Raw genomic sequence first — 11,083 nt, forward strand, 5'->3', positions numbered from 1 at the left:
TTTTGTACATTGACAATGATGATTTTCTCTCTCTCATTCTCTTTAATATGCCTGGTATGAAAAGGGTCGACGATGTTTATGGTAGATGCAGGACACTCAAATGAAACTCCAGTTGAAAATGAATCAACGAGTAAAAGAATGCCCCAGTTCCGTGGGTAGGTTTTTCCTCTTCTTTCTCTTTCCACTCTTACTTTCTTCCCCAAAATCATGCAAAGACGTCAATCTCAACCCAACCCCATTATGACGACAGCTTTTTCTACCGATTATCCTCATCACCAACGTCCATTAAAATCACCTACTCGTTCTATTTCTTCCTCTTCATCCACACCCTTGTCACTTCTCGCACTACCATCCACAGATGAAAATCGTCGCCCTTCAACAGAAACATCGTCACCATCATCACCAGCTGAACTTGAACGTGAATTACATCACATGTCTACCCGATTACAACAAGCAGAATCAAGAATTGATAGGCTCAAGGTAAGCGTTGACAAAGGGATGATGATATACGAAAGGAGGGGCGGTGTAAGGTGTAAATGGCGGGTGAAAAAAGTGTTATTATACATGTGCAGCCGGATTGCAATTCACACTGCTTTGTAATTTTGGCACCAAGTCAGCCAACCGAATGTCCATAGTTGCTGATACCCCGGATCAAGTGTGCAAGCGTGCTAGTGAAAATGCCATAAAGGACCAAGTACAAGATTTATACATGACAAAAACACGCCTTGAGCAAACGTGCAACGACCTGCGACAAGAACGTGATAAGCTGATGACAGAAATTACAGCTCTTATTGATCATCCTCCCAATGACAAGATAGAGTATGTAGTAGTATATAAGGATCCTTCAGTGTTGGCTTTACTCACGATGTGATACAGGGCCGATGTGTGGGAAAAGATGATCTTGGGACCATTTGAAACACATTTGTCATCGGTGCGTCATGATATTGAGGAAGCACAAGCTGAATATGACCGATTGGATCAAGCACGTAATGAAGTCATGAGTGATATGGTGCTTCTCAATACCAAAAACGCTGAATTGAACGCACTCAACAATGATCTTTCACGGCGCATGACCCAAAGAGAACGTGAAGCTGTGGCATTCATGGCAGGTACCAATTTCTTGGATACGGCGGGGAAGAAACATTCGGATGAAATTGCATCTGCAGAAGAAGAAACAACGTCAAGATTGAGGAAACTCAAGAACAAACGCATGATGTTTTTTGGAAAGTCACCATCCACATCCACCTTATCATCCACATCATCGTCTCATCAACGCAAGAGCAGCAACAGTTGTTTATCCATCAATGGAGATGATCCACAGCCACAGCCACAACCACAACAGCATCGGCTTGTACAAAGCAAGAAATTCATACGTCCAATGAAATGTGAAGGCTGTGGTGAAAAAATATGGCGAGCATCTGAATACAAATGCCAAGGCAAGAAAGGGTGAGAGTGGGATAATTTGGGAAGGTTAACATGTATGGTGACTGTATAAGGGCTTCTCATGCTAATACTACTATCACCACGCTTATAGCTTGTGGCGCTGTGTGTCATACCAAATGTGTCTCCAATATACCCCCATGCACAGACAACCAAAATGATAATAGTGTGCCTCCACCCTTACCACCCAAAGAGGAAAGAACAAGTAAGAAGGACTAACGTACCTTACAATTTATGCAAGCTCACTCTTTTTTTGGTTACAGTGTCCATGGTTTTTGGAAACGACTTGGCTACACAAATACAACTTGAACATGGAAGCATCCCTGTCATTGTTCAAAAGTGCGTGGAAGCTGTGGAAGCACGAGGTATAATAAACTTCATCCCCTTGTTGAAGCACACACTGACACTTTTTAAAGGCATGGATTCCGAGGGCATTTATCGTCGTTCAGGAGGTGCAGGTCAAACGCGTGAGATCCAACAACTTTTTGATCAAGGCAAAGTGCCCGATCTCACTGATGATGTATCCAAATGGAATGACATCTCAGCCATAACAAGCGTGCTCAAGCTGTATTTTCGAAATCTCCCCGATCCTCTCTTTACATTTGCTTTGCATGATAGTTTCATTCAAGCTATTCGTAAGTATGGTGGAGGGAAGGGGGTTTATATACAAACACGCAGGGATTAATGATGCATACACAGTTAATAAGGACCCTGAACAGCGTCTTGACATTTTCCGTCGCCTCTTGCATGATACCCTTCCATCTGAGAATTACAATACGCTCAAGTACTTGATTCGACATCTCGTAAGGTATCGTGTCGTTGATGACGAGGATGATGATGGATAAAGAACATGGTAACTCATATACGCGTGTGTGTGTGTGTGGTGATTAGAGTTCAGGAACAGCATCACGTTAATTTGATGAACACTCGCAACTTGGCGGTCGTATTTGGACCCACATTATTGCGTAATCCAGATGAAAACAAGGACCTCTTGGAAATGAATCGAAAGATTGAAATCATCGATTACATGATAAGAAACGAGCATGAGCTATTCAACGACGATAGACATCAACATCCAATGGCCAGTGAAGCTTCCTTTAATACCTATACGACTACTGGTGAGACTGTTGTAAGCCCTGATGCGTTGTAAGCGATATAGACAAGCATAAATTGCTGGCAGGCCCAGTAAATAAAGATCATGAGACCCCCCCAACTCGTTTTTCAACATTGTATATACCCATATCCTTCCCATCCATATGTCAAAGTAACGTCCAAGATCATATGTATATGAATTTGTATGTATTGAAGCAAGTTGCTACCCATAAACAAAGCTGTTTCTATATAATGCTATCTGCTGATTGAAGGCCTTGAGACAAGTTGCCGCAAGTAACTTGAAACAATGGAGCAAAGACCTTGCTAATTGAAACTGCTGTTACGTTTGATTGTGGTCGAGGATTGTACAAGGGAAGGTGAAATGTCAGTAAACGCGGGTGTTGTAATGGGGTTCACACGTCATGAACTTGCCATTCAGTCAAGGACAATCGGATCAAGGCAATTGTAGGATTGACATGGTGGGTTGAAGCATACAATCGTTCGCAGGTGGTAGTTGTACTTGAATGGGCCAACAGTTGAGAATGGGAGGAAGAGAACAATAAGCTGAGAGTGGAAGAGCTGGAAGTCAAGTACATTTTTCTCAAGTTGCATGACACCTTTTTGCTTGGGCGCTTTCCAGTCAAATCATCTCGGATCAAGAAAGTTGAAGGATGGACATGCTGGGCTGGAGCAGGACAATCGTTCGTATGCATTGGATTGGACAACAATGGTGAATGGGAGGAATGGGCTATCAAGTGGCAGTTTACAAATAACTTACCAATTTGATTCTTCTGATATTGGATGATGTTTCTGTGTTTGAGCTTTTTTCAGTCAAATCTCATCGGATCAAGAAAGTTGAATGATGGGCATGCTGGGCTGGATCAGGACAATCGTTCGTATGCATTGGATTGGACAACAAAGGTGCATGGGAGGAATGGGCTATTAGCTGGCATTTTGAACTACTCCTAAATAGTGTACAAGAATCATGCATCGCCTGTGCTGAATGACTCAAGTTACACAAACACGCCCTCTGCATCTTTTGCTATATTATAGTCATACTACTTTACATTAAACAAAGACCACTTCTCATATAGCATCACGCTTACAACATAAAGGTGCCTGTATCTCCGAACTTTACAATGAAACGTGGGGTCTTTGATAGAACAGTGTGCTCGGCTTGGCCAACTGCACCTTGTGTGAAAGTTTCACGATCAAGCTTGCCAATCCCAGATTTCGCAATGTCGCCACCAGCCAAACTGGATCTGGGGGTCGACCTCTTCGACGACGACGACCAAAAAATATTTTTTGGGCTGTTTGCGACATTGAACGTGAAACTTTCACACAAGGTGCTGTTGGCCAAGCCGAGCCCATTGCTCTAATAAAAACCCCATGTTTCATTGTAAAGCTTAGAGATACAAGTGCCTTTATGTTTTGCATATGCTGTAAGCGTAGTGGAGTTGCTTTCTCCTAGTGGATGGTGTCGGCTGCATTAACGGAAAGATGAAGAGCTGAGTGAAATGGCACGTGGTGGTTACACAAACACGTCTTTGACAGGTTGCTGCACAAATGCATGGTGATGATGATTGCCTTTTGTGAAGGTACGTAAGTAAACAGCATCCAGTAATGAAGGTGTGTCAAGGTATGTATCACATTTGCCTGTAGGAGAAGGTCGAACTGCATAAACCAATTTGTATTATGTAAACCCACCAGTAACCAATCCAATGATGATGATGATGACGATGGGGTCACTCATCCTGAAACTCAATGCACGGGATCACTTCACTTTTTCTCTTCTCAAGGCCATCCCACTCCTCCTTATTGTATCACAAAAGTCATATACTTCTTGCATGACCGATAACCGGAACCACCTTTATTATTCCATCTTCGAAGCAATAGTATGTAATCCACAAGCTAGCAAACTCCAAGCGTGCACATAATAAAAGAAACAATGCTTTATTCCATCTAGCAACATTGCCACCCATCGTCGTCTTCATCGTCCGCCATCATTCGTACTCGTACTCGTACTCGGCACCACTCGTCAATCGCCTCGTCACAAATATCCAGAGTGTTTTGCTGATCCACATCTTTGCTGATTCACATATCCACATGTCCACACTAGAAGCATGATACATTAGCCATCATTCATATTTCAATAGAAACCATAACAATCCCACTTACGATCCACAGTCATCTTGAACACCATGCTTCTTGAAGAGCTGACAGAGTTTCAAGCGAACGACAGCACCCACCGGTTGAATACCCAAAGAATACCCAAAGTTTTCTTTACGGCAACAAGTAGCACGTGCATACGTCTAACTACCCCGATCAACTGGCCAGTGAGCACCATCAATCCACAAGAACCTCAGCAGCATAGGCCATCCTTGAAGTACGGTCTTGATCCTTGATTAATCCACATCCTTGCTGATCCACATCCTTGCTGATCCACATCCTTGCTGATCCACATCCTTGCTGGTCCACATCTTTGCTGATCCACATCCTTGCTGATCCACATCCTTGCTGATCCACATATCCACACTAGAAACATGATAAATTAGCCATCATTCATATCTCAATAAAGCCATAATAATCATACTTACGATCCACAGCCATCTTGAACACCACGCTTCTTGAGGAGCTGACAGAGTTTCAAGCGAACAACAGCACCCACCGGTTGAATACCCAAAGAATACCCAAAGTTTTCTTTACGGCAACAAGTAGCACGTGCATACGTCTAACTACCCCGATCAACTGGCCAGTGAGCACCATCAATCCACAAGAACCTCAGCAGCATAGGCCATTCTTGAAGTACGGTCTTGGTTCTTGATTAATCCACACATTCTAAACACGCATTAGTGATTCATATGCTTGTAAAAGTATACCATCATCAGCCTCTTGTCCACGGCCTTGTTCCAAGTGCTACAAGGACATACTTGTAATATGAGCAATGGCAGTCGAATCAAGTGGAACTCATCTATACCTGCTTCCAACGATATCACCACGCTGTTTGCTGATCCATATGCACCACGTAAAAGGGCCTGGGGGTTTGACGGCAACGAAAAGAAGCCAAGTGAGCTCGATCAACCCAAACAGATCGATTGGAACCCCCCCACCCACCTTAGCTCAACCAGCATTAAGCCATTGCCCAATAAAGGTTGTCTAAATAGAACAACGTTACGTGTCAGTTTGGTCTTCTTCCTTAGCAGTGAACTGGGCTTACCTTTGTTGTACGAGAAAGACTCGAAACACGCGCCGAATGAAATGCGTTGTTGCAAGTAAAGAGCTACCCACGTCTGGTAATGTGGAGTGTTGCATTAGTAGCTAGCGAACTACTAAACGCTGCTGTAGAAGCGTTTAACAAGTACCTTTGGAAGGACGGCGTTCACCATTGGCAACTGCTGTGTTCGTGTGGAAGGTGTAATGTAAAGAGCACGCGTGTTGCTGGGCAACAAATAACCAGGCAACTGCTGCGGACCACAATGACATTTGATTGGCCAATGAGTCCCCACCCATTTCCATCCTACTGCTCACCAACACAAAGTATGTCTGCTTTCATGACAATATGGCTCTCGATGCAAAAATGATACAATTAAATTCATGTATGATTGTAGAATGACTCATTGTAATTATAATCAGTGGATAGTTATAAGGGGATGAATGACGCATTCGTAAGTGTACGTAAAAAGTGACCTCTTTGTTACAATAAACTTGGGGATAATGAGCTGCTATGCAGTATTGTATCATGGTGATGTGAACATATGAATGTGAATGGGTTTTTGTAGGCATGGCCGTATCCTTTTAGACGCTGGATAGTTGATAGGAAGTATGTTGTTAGCTCTCATTCGACCGCATCCATGACTACCTTTACCAGAGTATTATAAAGAAGTTATGCGTTAACACGATTTTATGGGCAAGGTATATGATAATGATAATTCCAGTGCCCAAAACACGATGATATTGATAGTCTATGACTAACTCAGGTTATGCATACACTTAGACAACATGGTCCGTGCACATACACAGCTTGCGTAACTGCTGATAACCATACATACGTCCATGTTGCTGCTGCTATTTGAAGACATCCATATCCAAACAGAATTTACATATGCAATGTAGGACTTTTCTATATGCTAAGGATGTCGATTGTGCTTTAAAAAAGGATGATTGGAAATGGCTTTAGTAATAAAGGCTGATTCTTGGGGACCTGGTACTAAGGCAATGGTTGTGATTTTTGCCATCATAACATGTAGAATGTAAAAGGGCACACACCCTCTTGCTAACAACAAGAAAGAACAACCAACCAAATCCCAGGCATCCCTTGTCCTAGTAAGATCAACGTCCATGTAGATAAATAAAAAGTCCCGCTTCCTTGCATAATAGATATACATATATAGCAATCACAACCATGAGCACTCATAAGAAAATCACTCATACCATCTCAAGATTGCACAAGCAAACATGGTAATATATACCACAAATGGTCAACCCATCCGAAAACGTGGGCGTATCGATAAAGTCCCAGCAGGGAGGACGTTTGAGATATGTCGATGAGCGATCCTGTCAGCCAAAAACTCATCTTACTACACCTTCTTTGCGACACGATGAAAAGAAATTTCACGCCTCACGCTCCATGCACTTTTATACAAGGTACTTTGTGGATGCACTGCTCATTCTAATTGGTCTATTGACCCTACCACGCTTTCTAATACCCCATTCTCATGCTAGTGACGTGATGGTTACACATAATTTCCTGGCGGTTGTACTATATAATTCCCAAAGTGATGGTTTCAATGGACTTTATTACATAACGGTAGAGATTTTATTGCAACAAGTGGTAGACAGTGCTACCGGACATGCCGATAAGACCAAACAAGCCAATATAACCAAGAACACCGCGTGCCCGCTTCTCAGGCTTGCCTGACATATATCCACGAGAATAAAGCATACGGTTCAACAACCACCAGACACCTGCAGCGGAAGCGTAAACAGGGTAACGGATACCGGCAATGCATAAGAAAATCGAGTAAACGGGGAACATTTCAAGGGTGTTCTATTGTGCAAACGCGGTTAGCATTTCTTGATTCTTCCCTCACAATGCGAGCTTTCTTCCTGTACCTGTTGAACGCGCTGAGCGCAATTGAAAATGTGCTTCTTGGGGTCTTTTTCGGCCTCGCTCTTTTCAGCGTATGCTGTAGTAGTACACAAGGATCAGTATGGGTTATGGTTGATGCGTCAATGTTTATATTTACCGTATGGATAGGGGACACCAGCAGCCTTTCTTGCAAGACCAGTTTGGATACCCAAATTGAAAAGATACAAAGCAGAGGCACCAAACGTAGCAATGACCTATGTGTCGTACATGGATACCATTAGAATCTCTATTCCACTCTCCTAAAATCTTTACATACGTAGCCGTATTCTTTGGGGATGACGATGTCAGGCATATTGTAGCTTATGGGAAAAAAGTAGATGAGAATCGGGTTACAGCACGATTGATGCGACCCTTTTTAAAGCAAGCTAAGGTTAAGGAACCCCGCCCATCTCACCTCTTAAGATTACGTGTTCCTTCCATACCCAAGCCCACCATCCAAGCCCCTTTGTGTCTAAGCATCTACTAGCACCTTCCATCATCTACTCTAGTATAGCAGGATGACACATCAATCATTGCAATGTAAAAACACCTTGTTGTTTCCCTCCTTGTCAATGTCCACAGCATAGACCATACTCTTCCCTTTATGGTAAAAGTTGCCACGTAATAATGATTGGCTGACCCTTTTGCTAAAATGTTGTCACCGCGGAGTCATTTATCCTCGGATCCGCTAATTGCCGGTGGCGCAACATTACCACAACTTACGACAAAGCCACGTGTGCACAACAAAAGAATGATGGAGGTTGCCGCGGCATTGAAGGCCCACCTTAGGCATGTGATCATTGACATCCTATCGCTTTTACATTCTACCGTAAAGCAACTTCGGTTATTTTGAATGCCGCTGGGTTATTGATACAGTTGCACAGATCCGTGCGCATTGATGATGATGATTGGCTGATTTGGCTTTTACCGAAAAACATCAGGTCGTACCCCTTTGACCAAAATCTGATCATTGCATTTCGCATGTCATTTGGTGATCCGATACAATATCATGCTTCAGGGTATATAAAAGAAACATGGGTTGTACCTGGTATTCACAAGATTTTATCTTTTTCTCTCAAAATGGCCAGCGCTGAAACATCCACAACGGACGATAACATAACGATAAACACGTACCATGATCCAAAAGAATCATCATCATCATCATCACCAAATCAATTTGCCAACGAAACAACCCCTGATCAAAAGCCCCGTACCCTATTCGATACGATACGTCTCGTCATTTTATTCATTGGCGTGATCTTGTCAATGTTTGTCATGTCTCTTAATTCAACTGTGGTTGCTCCGGTAAGCACAAAATGGTTGCCAGGCATGAGCGATCATGTTAATTTAGATCCTGTTGCTAGGCAATGACCATCATCGCTGCTGAATTAGACGCGTTATCGAATCAAACATGGATCGCAACAGCCTATCTACTAGGTACGTGCTGGTGACAAGATGATCCAGAAACTGAGAGGATGATGCTAACTCGTGTTTAGCTGTGAATGCATTTCAGCCAATTAGTGGCAAGGTAAGAAAGTGCTTGGTCATGCAAATCAACCATTCCCTGTGTAACTCACTTTTTGATGCATGTACAGCTCTCCGACATTTTTGGAAGGAAGCCCGTTTTGCTTTTTGGTCTCTCTTTCTTCGTTCTTGGCTCCCTCATCAATGCATTGACTCCCACTGTTTCAGGGTTAATTGCAGGCCGAACCATTCAGGGCGCTGGAGCTGGTTTTATCATGTCATTAGGTATCACTACTTGGCCATCGACTACCACTCTTGACATTGCGCGATTGGACTCTAACATTGCACACCTTAGTTTTTGTTATCATTACTGACATTGCTCCTGTCGATTGGCGACCACGTTTACAATCGGTGCTCGTCATTGTATACGGTCTTGCAAGCGTCGTTGGTCCATTGCTTGGTAAGTAAAAGGGTGTTCTACAGTATGGTTGACATGTCAGCTGACCTTCACCAAAACACGCATGTATAGGTGGTGCATTTGTGGATTATCTCACATGGCGATGGGGTGAGTATGCCTTGATTCTATGCCCACATAGAACATAAACTAAACCATGGATTGCAGATTTCTGGATCAATGTGATCTTGGGAGGCGTTGCTCTTGTCATCATTGCCGTGTTGTTCAAGGAAACTAGCACAACGAGCACTGGCACATTCCGAAGCAAGCTCAAGCGTGTGGATTTTATTGGATGCACTCTTTCGATTGGGTTCATTGTTTGCCTTTTATTGGCATTGAATTGGGGTCCCTTGGTAAGTCTCTTTCTTTGTTCATTGCTTGATGACAACCATGAAAGCTCACTGGCAACATTTAGTATGGCTGGGGTGATGCACACAGCATAGCAACATTTGTTGTAGCAGGCGTTTTACTCGTTCTACTTATCATTGCTGAATTCTGGTTTGTCAAGGAACCGGTAAGTTCATCCATCATGGTACATCATGTGTTTGATATGCTGATATTAACCTCTACATACTCTTATTAGATCCTCCCCGCCGAAGTGCTACTCAATCCAAATATTTTTGTCATTTATCTCTACATGGCATGCCTTGGTCTTACATTCATTGGTACTTTGTATTTCGGCCCAATCCTTTACCAATCTGTTTTCGGTGCATCATCCAGCGAGAGTGGTATTCGATTGATCCCATTTATGGCCTGTTTGATCGCGGGTTCAATTGCGAGTGGGCTTTTACTCAAGTCCTTCCCTTATGTCAAGCTATATATCTTGATTGGAGCAGCGAGCAATCTTATCGGATACGGCTTGTTCTTTACAGTGGATGAAACTGCCAATTGGGGCCGACAGGCCGGTTTCTTGACATTTTGTGGTAAGTGCAATGAGGATGAACGATGGTTTGTACTAAGTGTTAACCACATGACATGGCACAGGTCTTGCATTTGGTTTATCACAACAAAATTGTATTTTGGGAGTACAAACGGCAGCTAGCAAGGAGTACATGGCAGTGGCAACCAGTCTTAATAATTTCGTGATGCTTTTGGCCAGCAGTATCGGTGTGGCGCTGTATCAAACATTGTTTTCAACATTCCTCCAGGCACAGCTCAAAGGTCTTTCACCCGCCATCCTGCAACAGGCAGCAAAGTATGGAGCACTGAGCAACTATCTCTATATTCGTGATATGCCACAAGAGTTTCAAGGACCCATTATCCATGCTTATATGGAAGCCCTTCACAATGTCTTTATTGTTCCTCTGGTTGCCGGTGGTGTAGGCTTTATTTGCGCCCTCTTTGTTCGAAACATCAAATATGGACAAGGTACATCATCCGCCAACAACAAAGAACGTGATTTGGAGAAGGTGGAACTTCAGCAGCAACAGCAATAAGGATTACTTGTACTTTGGCATCACCATCACTTACATAATCATATACCATCTTTGCACTTTCTACCAGCA

At 43.1% G+C, this 11,083-nt stretch overlaps 4 protein-coding genes across 4 annotated transcripts; 2 read left to right on the forward strand and 2 right to left on the reverse strand.

Moving 5' to 3' along the window:
• Positions 1-207: 207 nt before the first annotated feature.
• Positions 208-2,590, forward strand: O0I10_008787 (uncharacterized protein; the record flags this gene model as incomplete). Its single annotated transcript, XM_058488788.1, has 8 exons — positions 208-480; positions 614-819; positions 877-1,446; positions 1,608-1,645; positions 1,704-1,805; positions 1,857-2,075; positions 2,140-2,248; positions 2,332-2,590. 8 exons carry the CDS (start codon positions 208-210, stop codon positions 2,588-2,590), a joined length of 1,776 nt encoding a protein of 591 aa, XP_058340414.1.
• A 1,945-nt stretch (positions 2,591-4,535) lies between these two features.
• Positions 4,536-5,844, reverse strand: O0I10_008788 (uncharacterized protein; the record flags this gene model as incomplete). The annotated part of the gene is made up of 6 exons (XM_058488789.1): positions 4,536-4,647; positions 4,711-4,844; positions 4,894-5,067; positions 5,313-5,370; positions 5,647-5,688; positions 5,750-5,844. 6 exons carry the CDS (start codon positions 5,842-5,844, stop codon positions 4,536-4,538), a joined length of 615 nt encoding a protein of 204 aa, XP_058340415.1.
• A 1,504-nt stretch (positions 5,845-7,348) lies between these two features.
• On the reverse strand, positions 7,349-7,973 carry O0I10_008789 (uncharacterized protein; the record flags this gene model as incomplete). The annotated part of the gene is made up of 4 exons (XM_058488790.1): positions 7,349-7,579; positions 7,645-7,718; positions 7,779-7,875; positions 7,938-7,973. The coding sequence occupies 4 exons, from the start codon at positions 7,971-7,973 to the stop codon at positions 7,349-7,351; spliced, it is 438 nt and encodes a 145-aa protein (XP_058340416.1).
• Positions 7,974-8,740: 767 nt separating this feature from the next.
• Positions 8,741-11,014, forward strand: O0I10_008790 (uncharacterized protein; the record flags this gene model as incomplete). The annotated part of the gene is made up of 10 exons (XM_058488791.1): positions 8,741-8,965; positions 9,025-9,097; positions 9,157-9,188; positions 9,256-9,409; positions 9,480-9,584; positions 9,654-9,689; positions 9,747-9,931; positions 9,994-10,092; positions 10,162-10,501; positions 10,563-11,014. 10 exons carry the CDS (start codon positions 8,741-8,743, stop codon positions 11,012-11,014), a joined length of 1,701 nt encoding a protein of 566 aa, XP_058340417.1.
• Positions 11,015-11,083: the final 69 nt, after the last annotated feature.

The sequence above is a fragment of the Lichtheimia ornata genome, assembly GCF_029851405.1.
Source record: "Lichtheimia ornata isolate CBS 291.66 chromosome Unknown scaffold00048, whole genome shotgun sequence".
In the NCBI taxonomy this organism is placed as follows: domain Eukaryota; kingdom Fungi; phylum Mucoromycota; class Mucoromycetes; order Mucorales; family Lichtheimiaceae; genus Lichtheimia; species Lichtheimia ornata.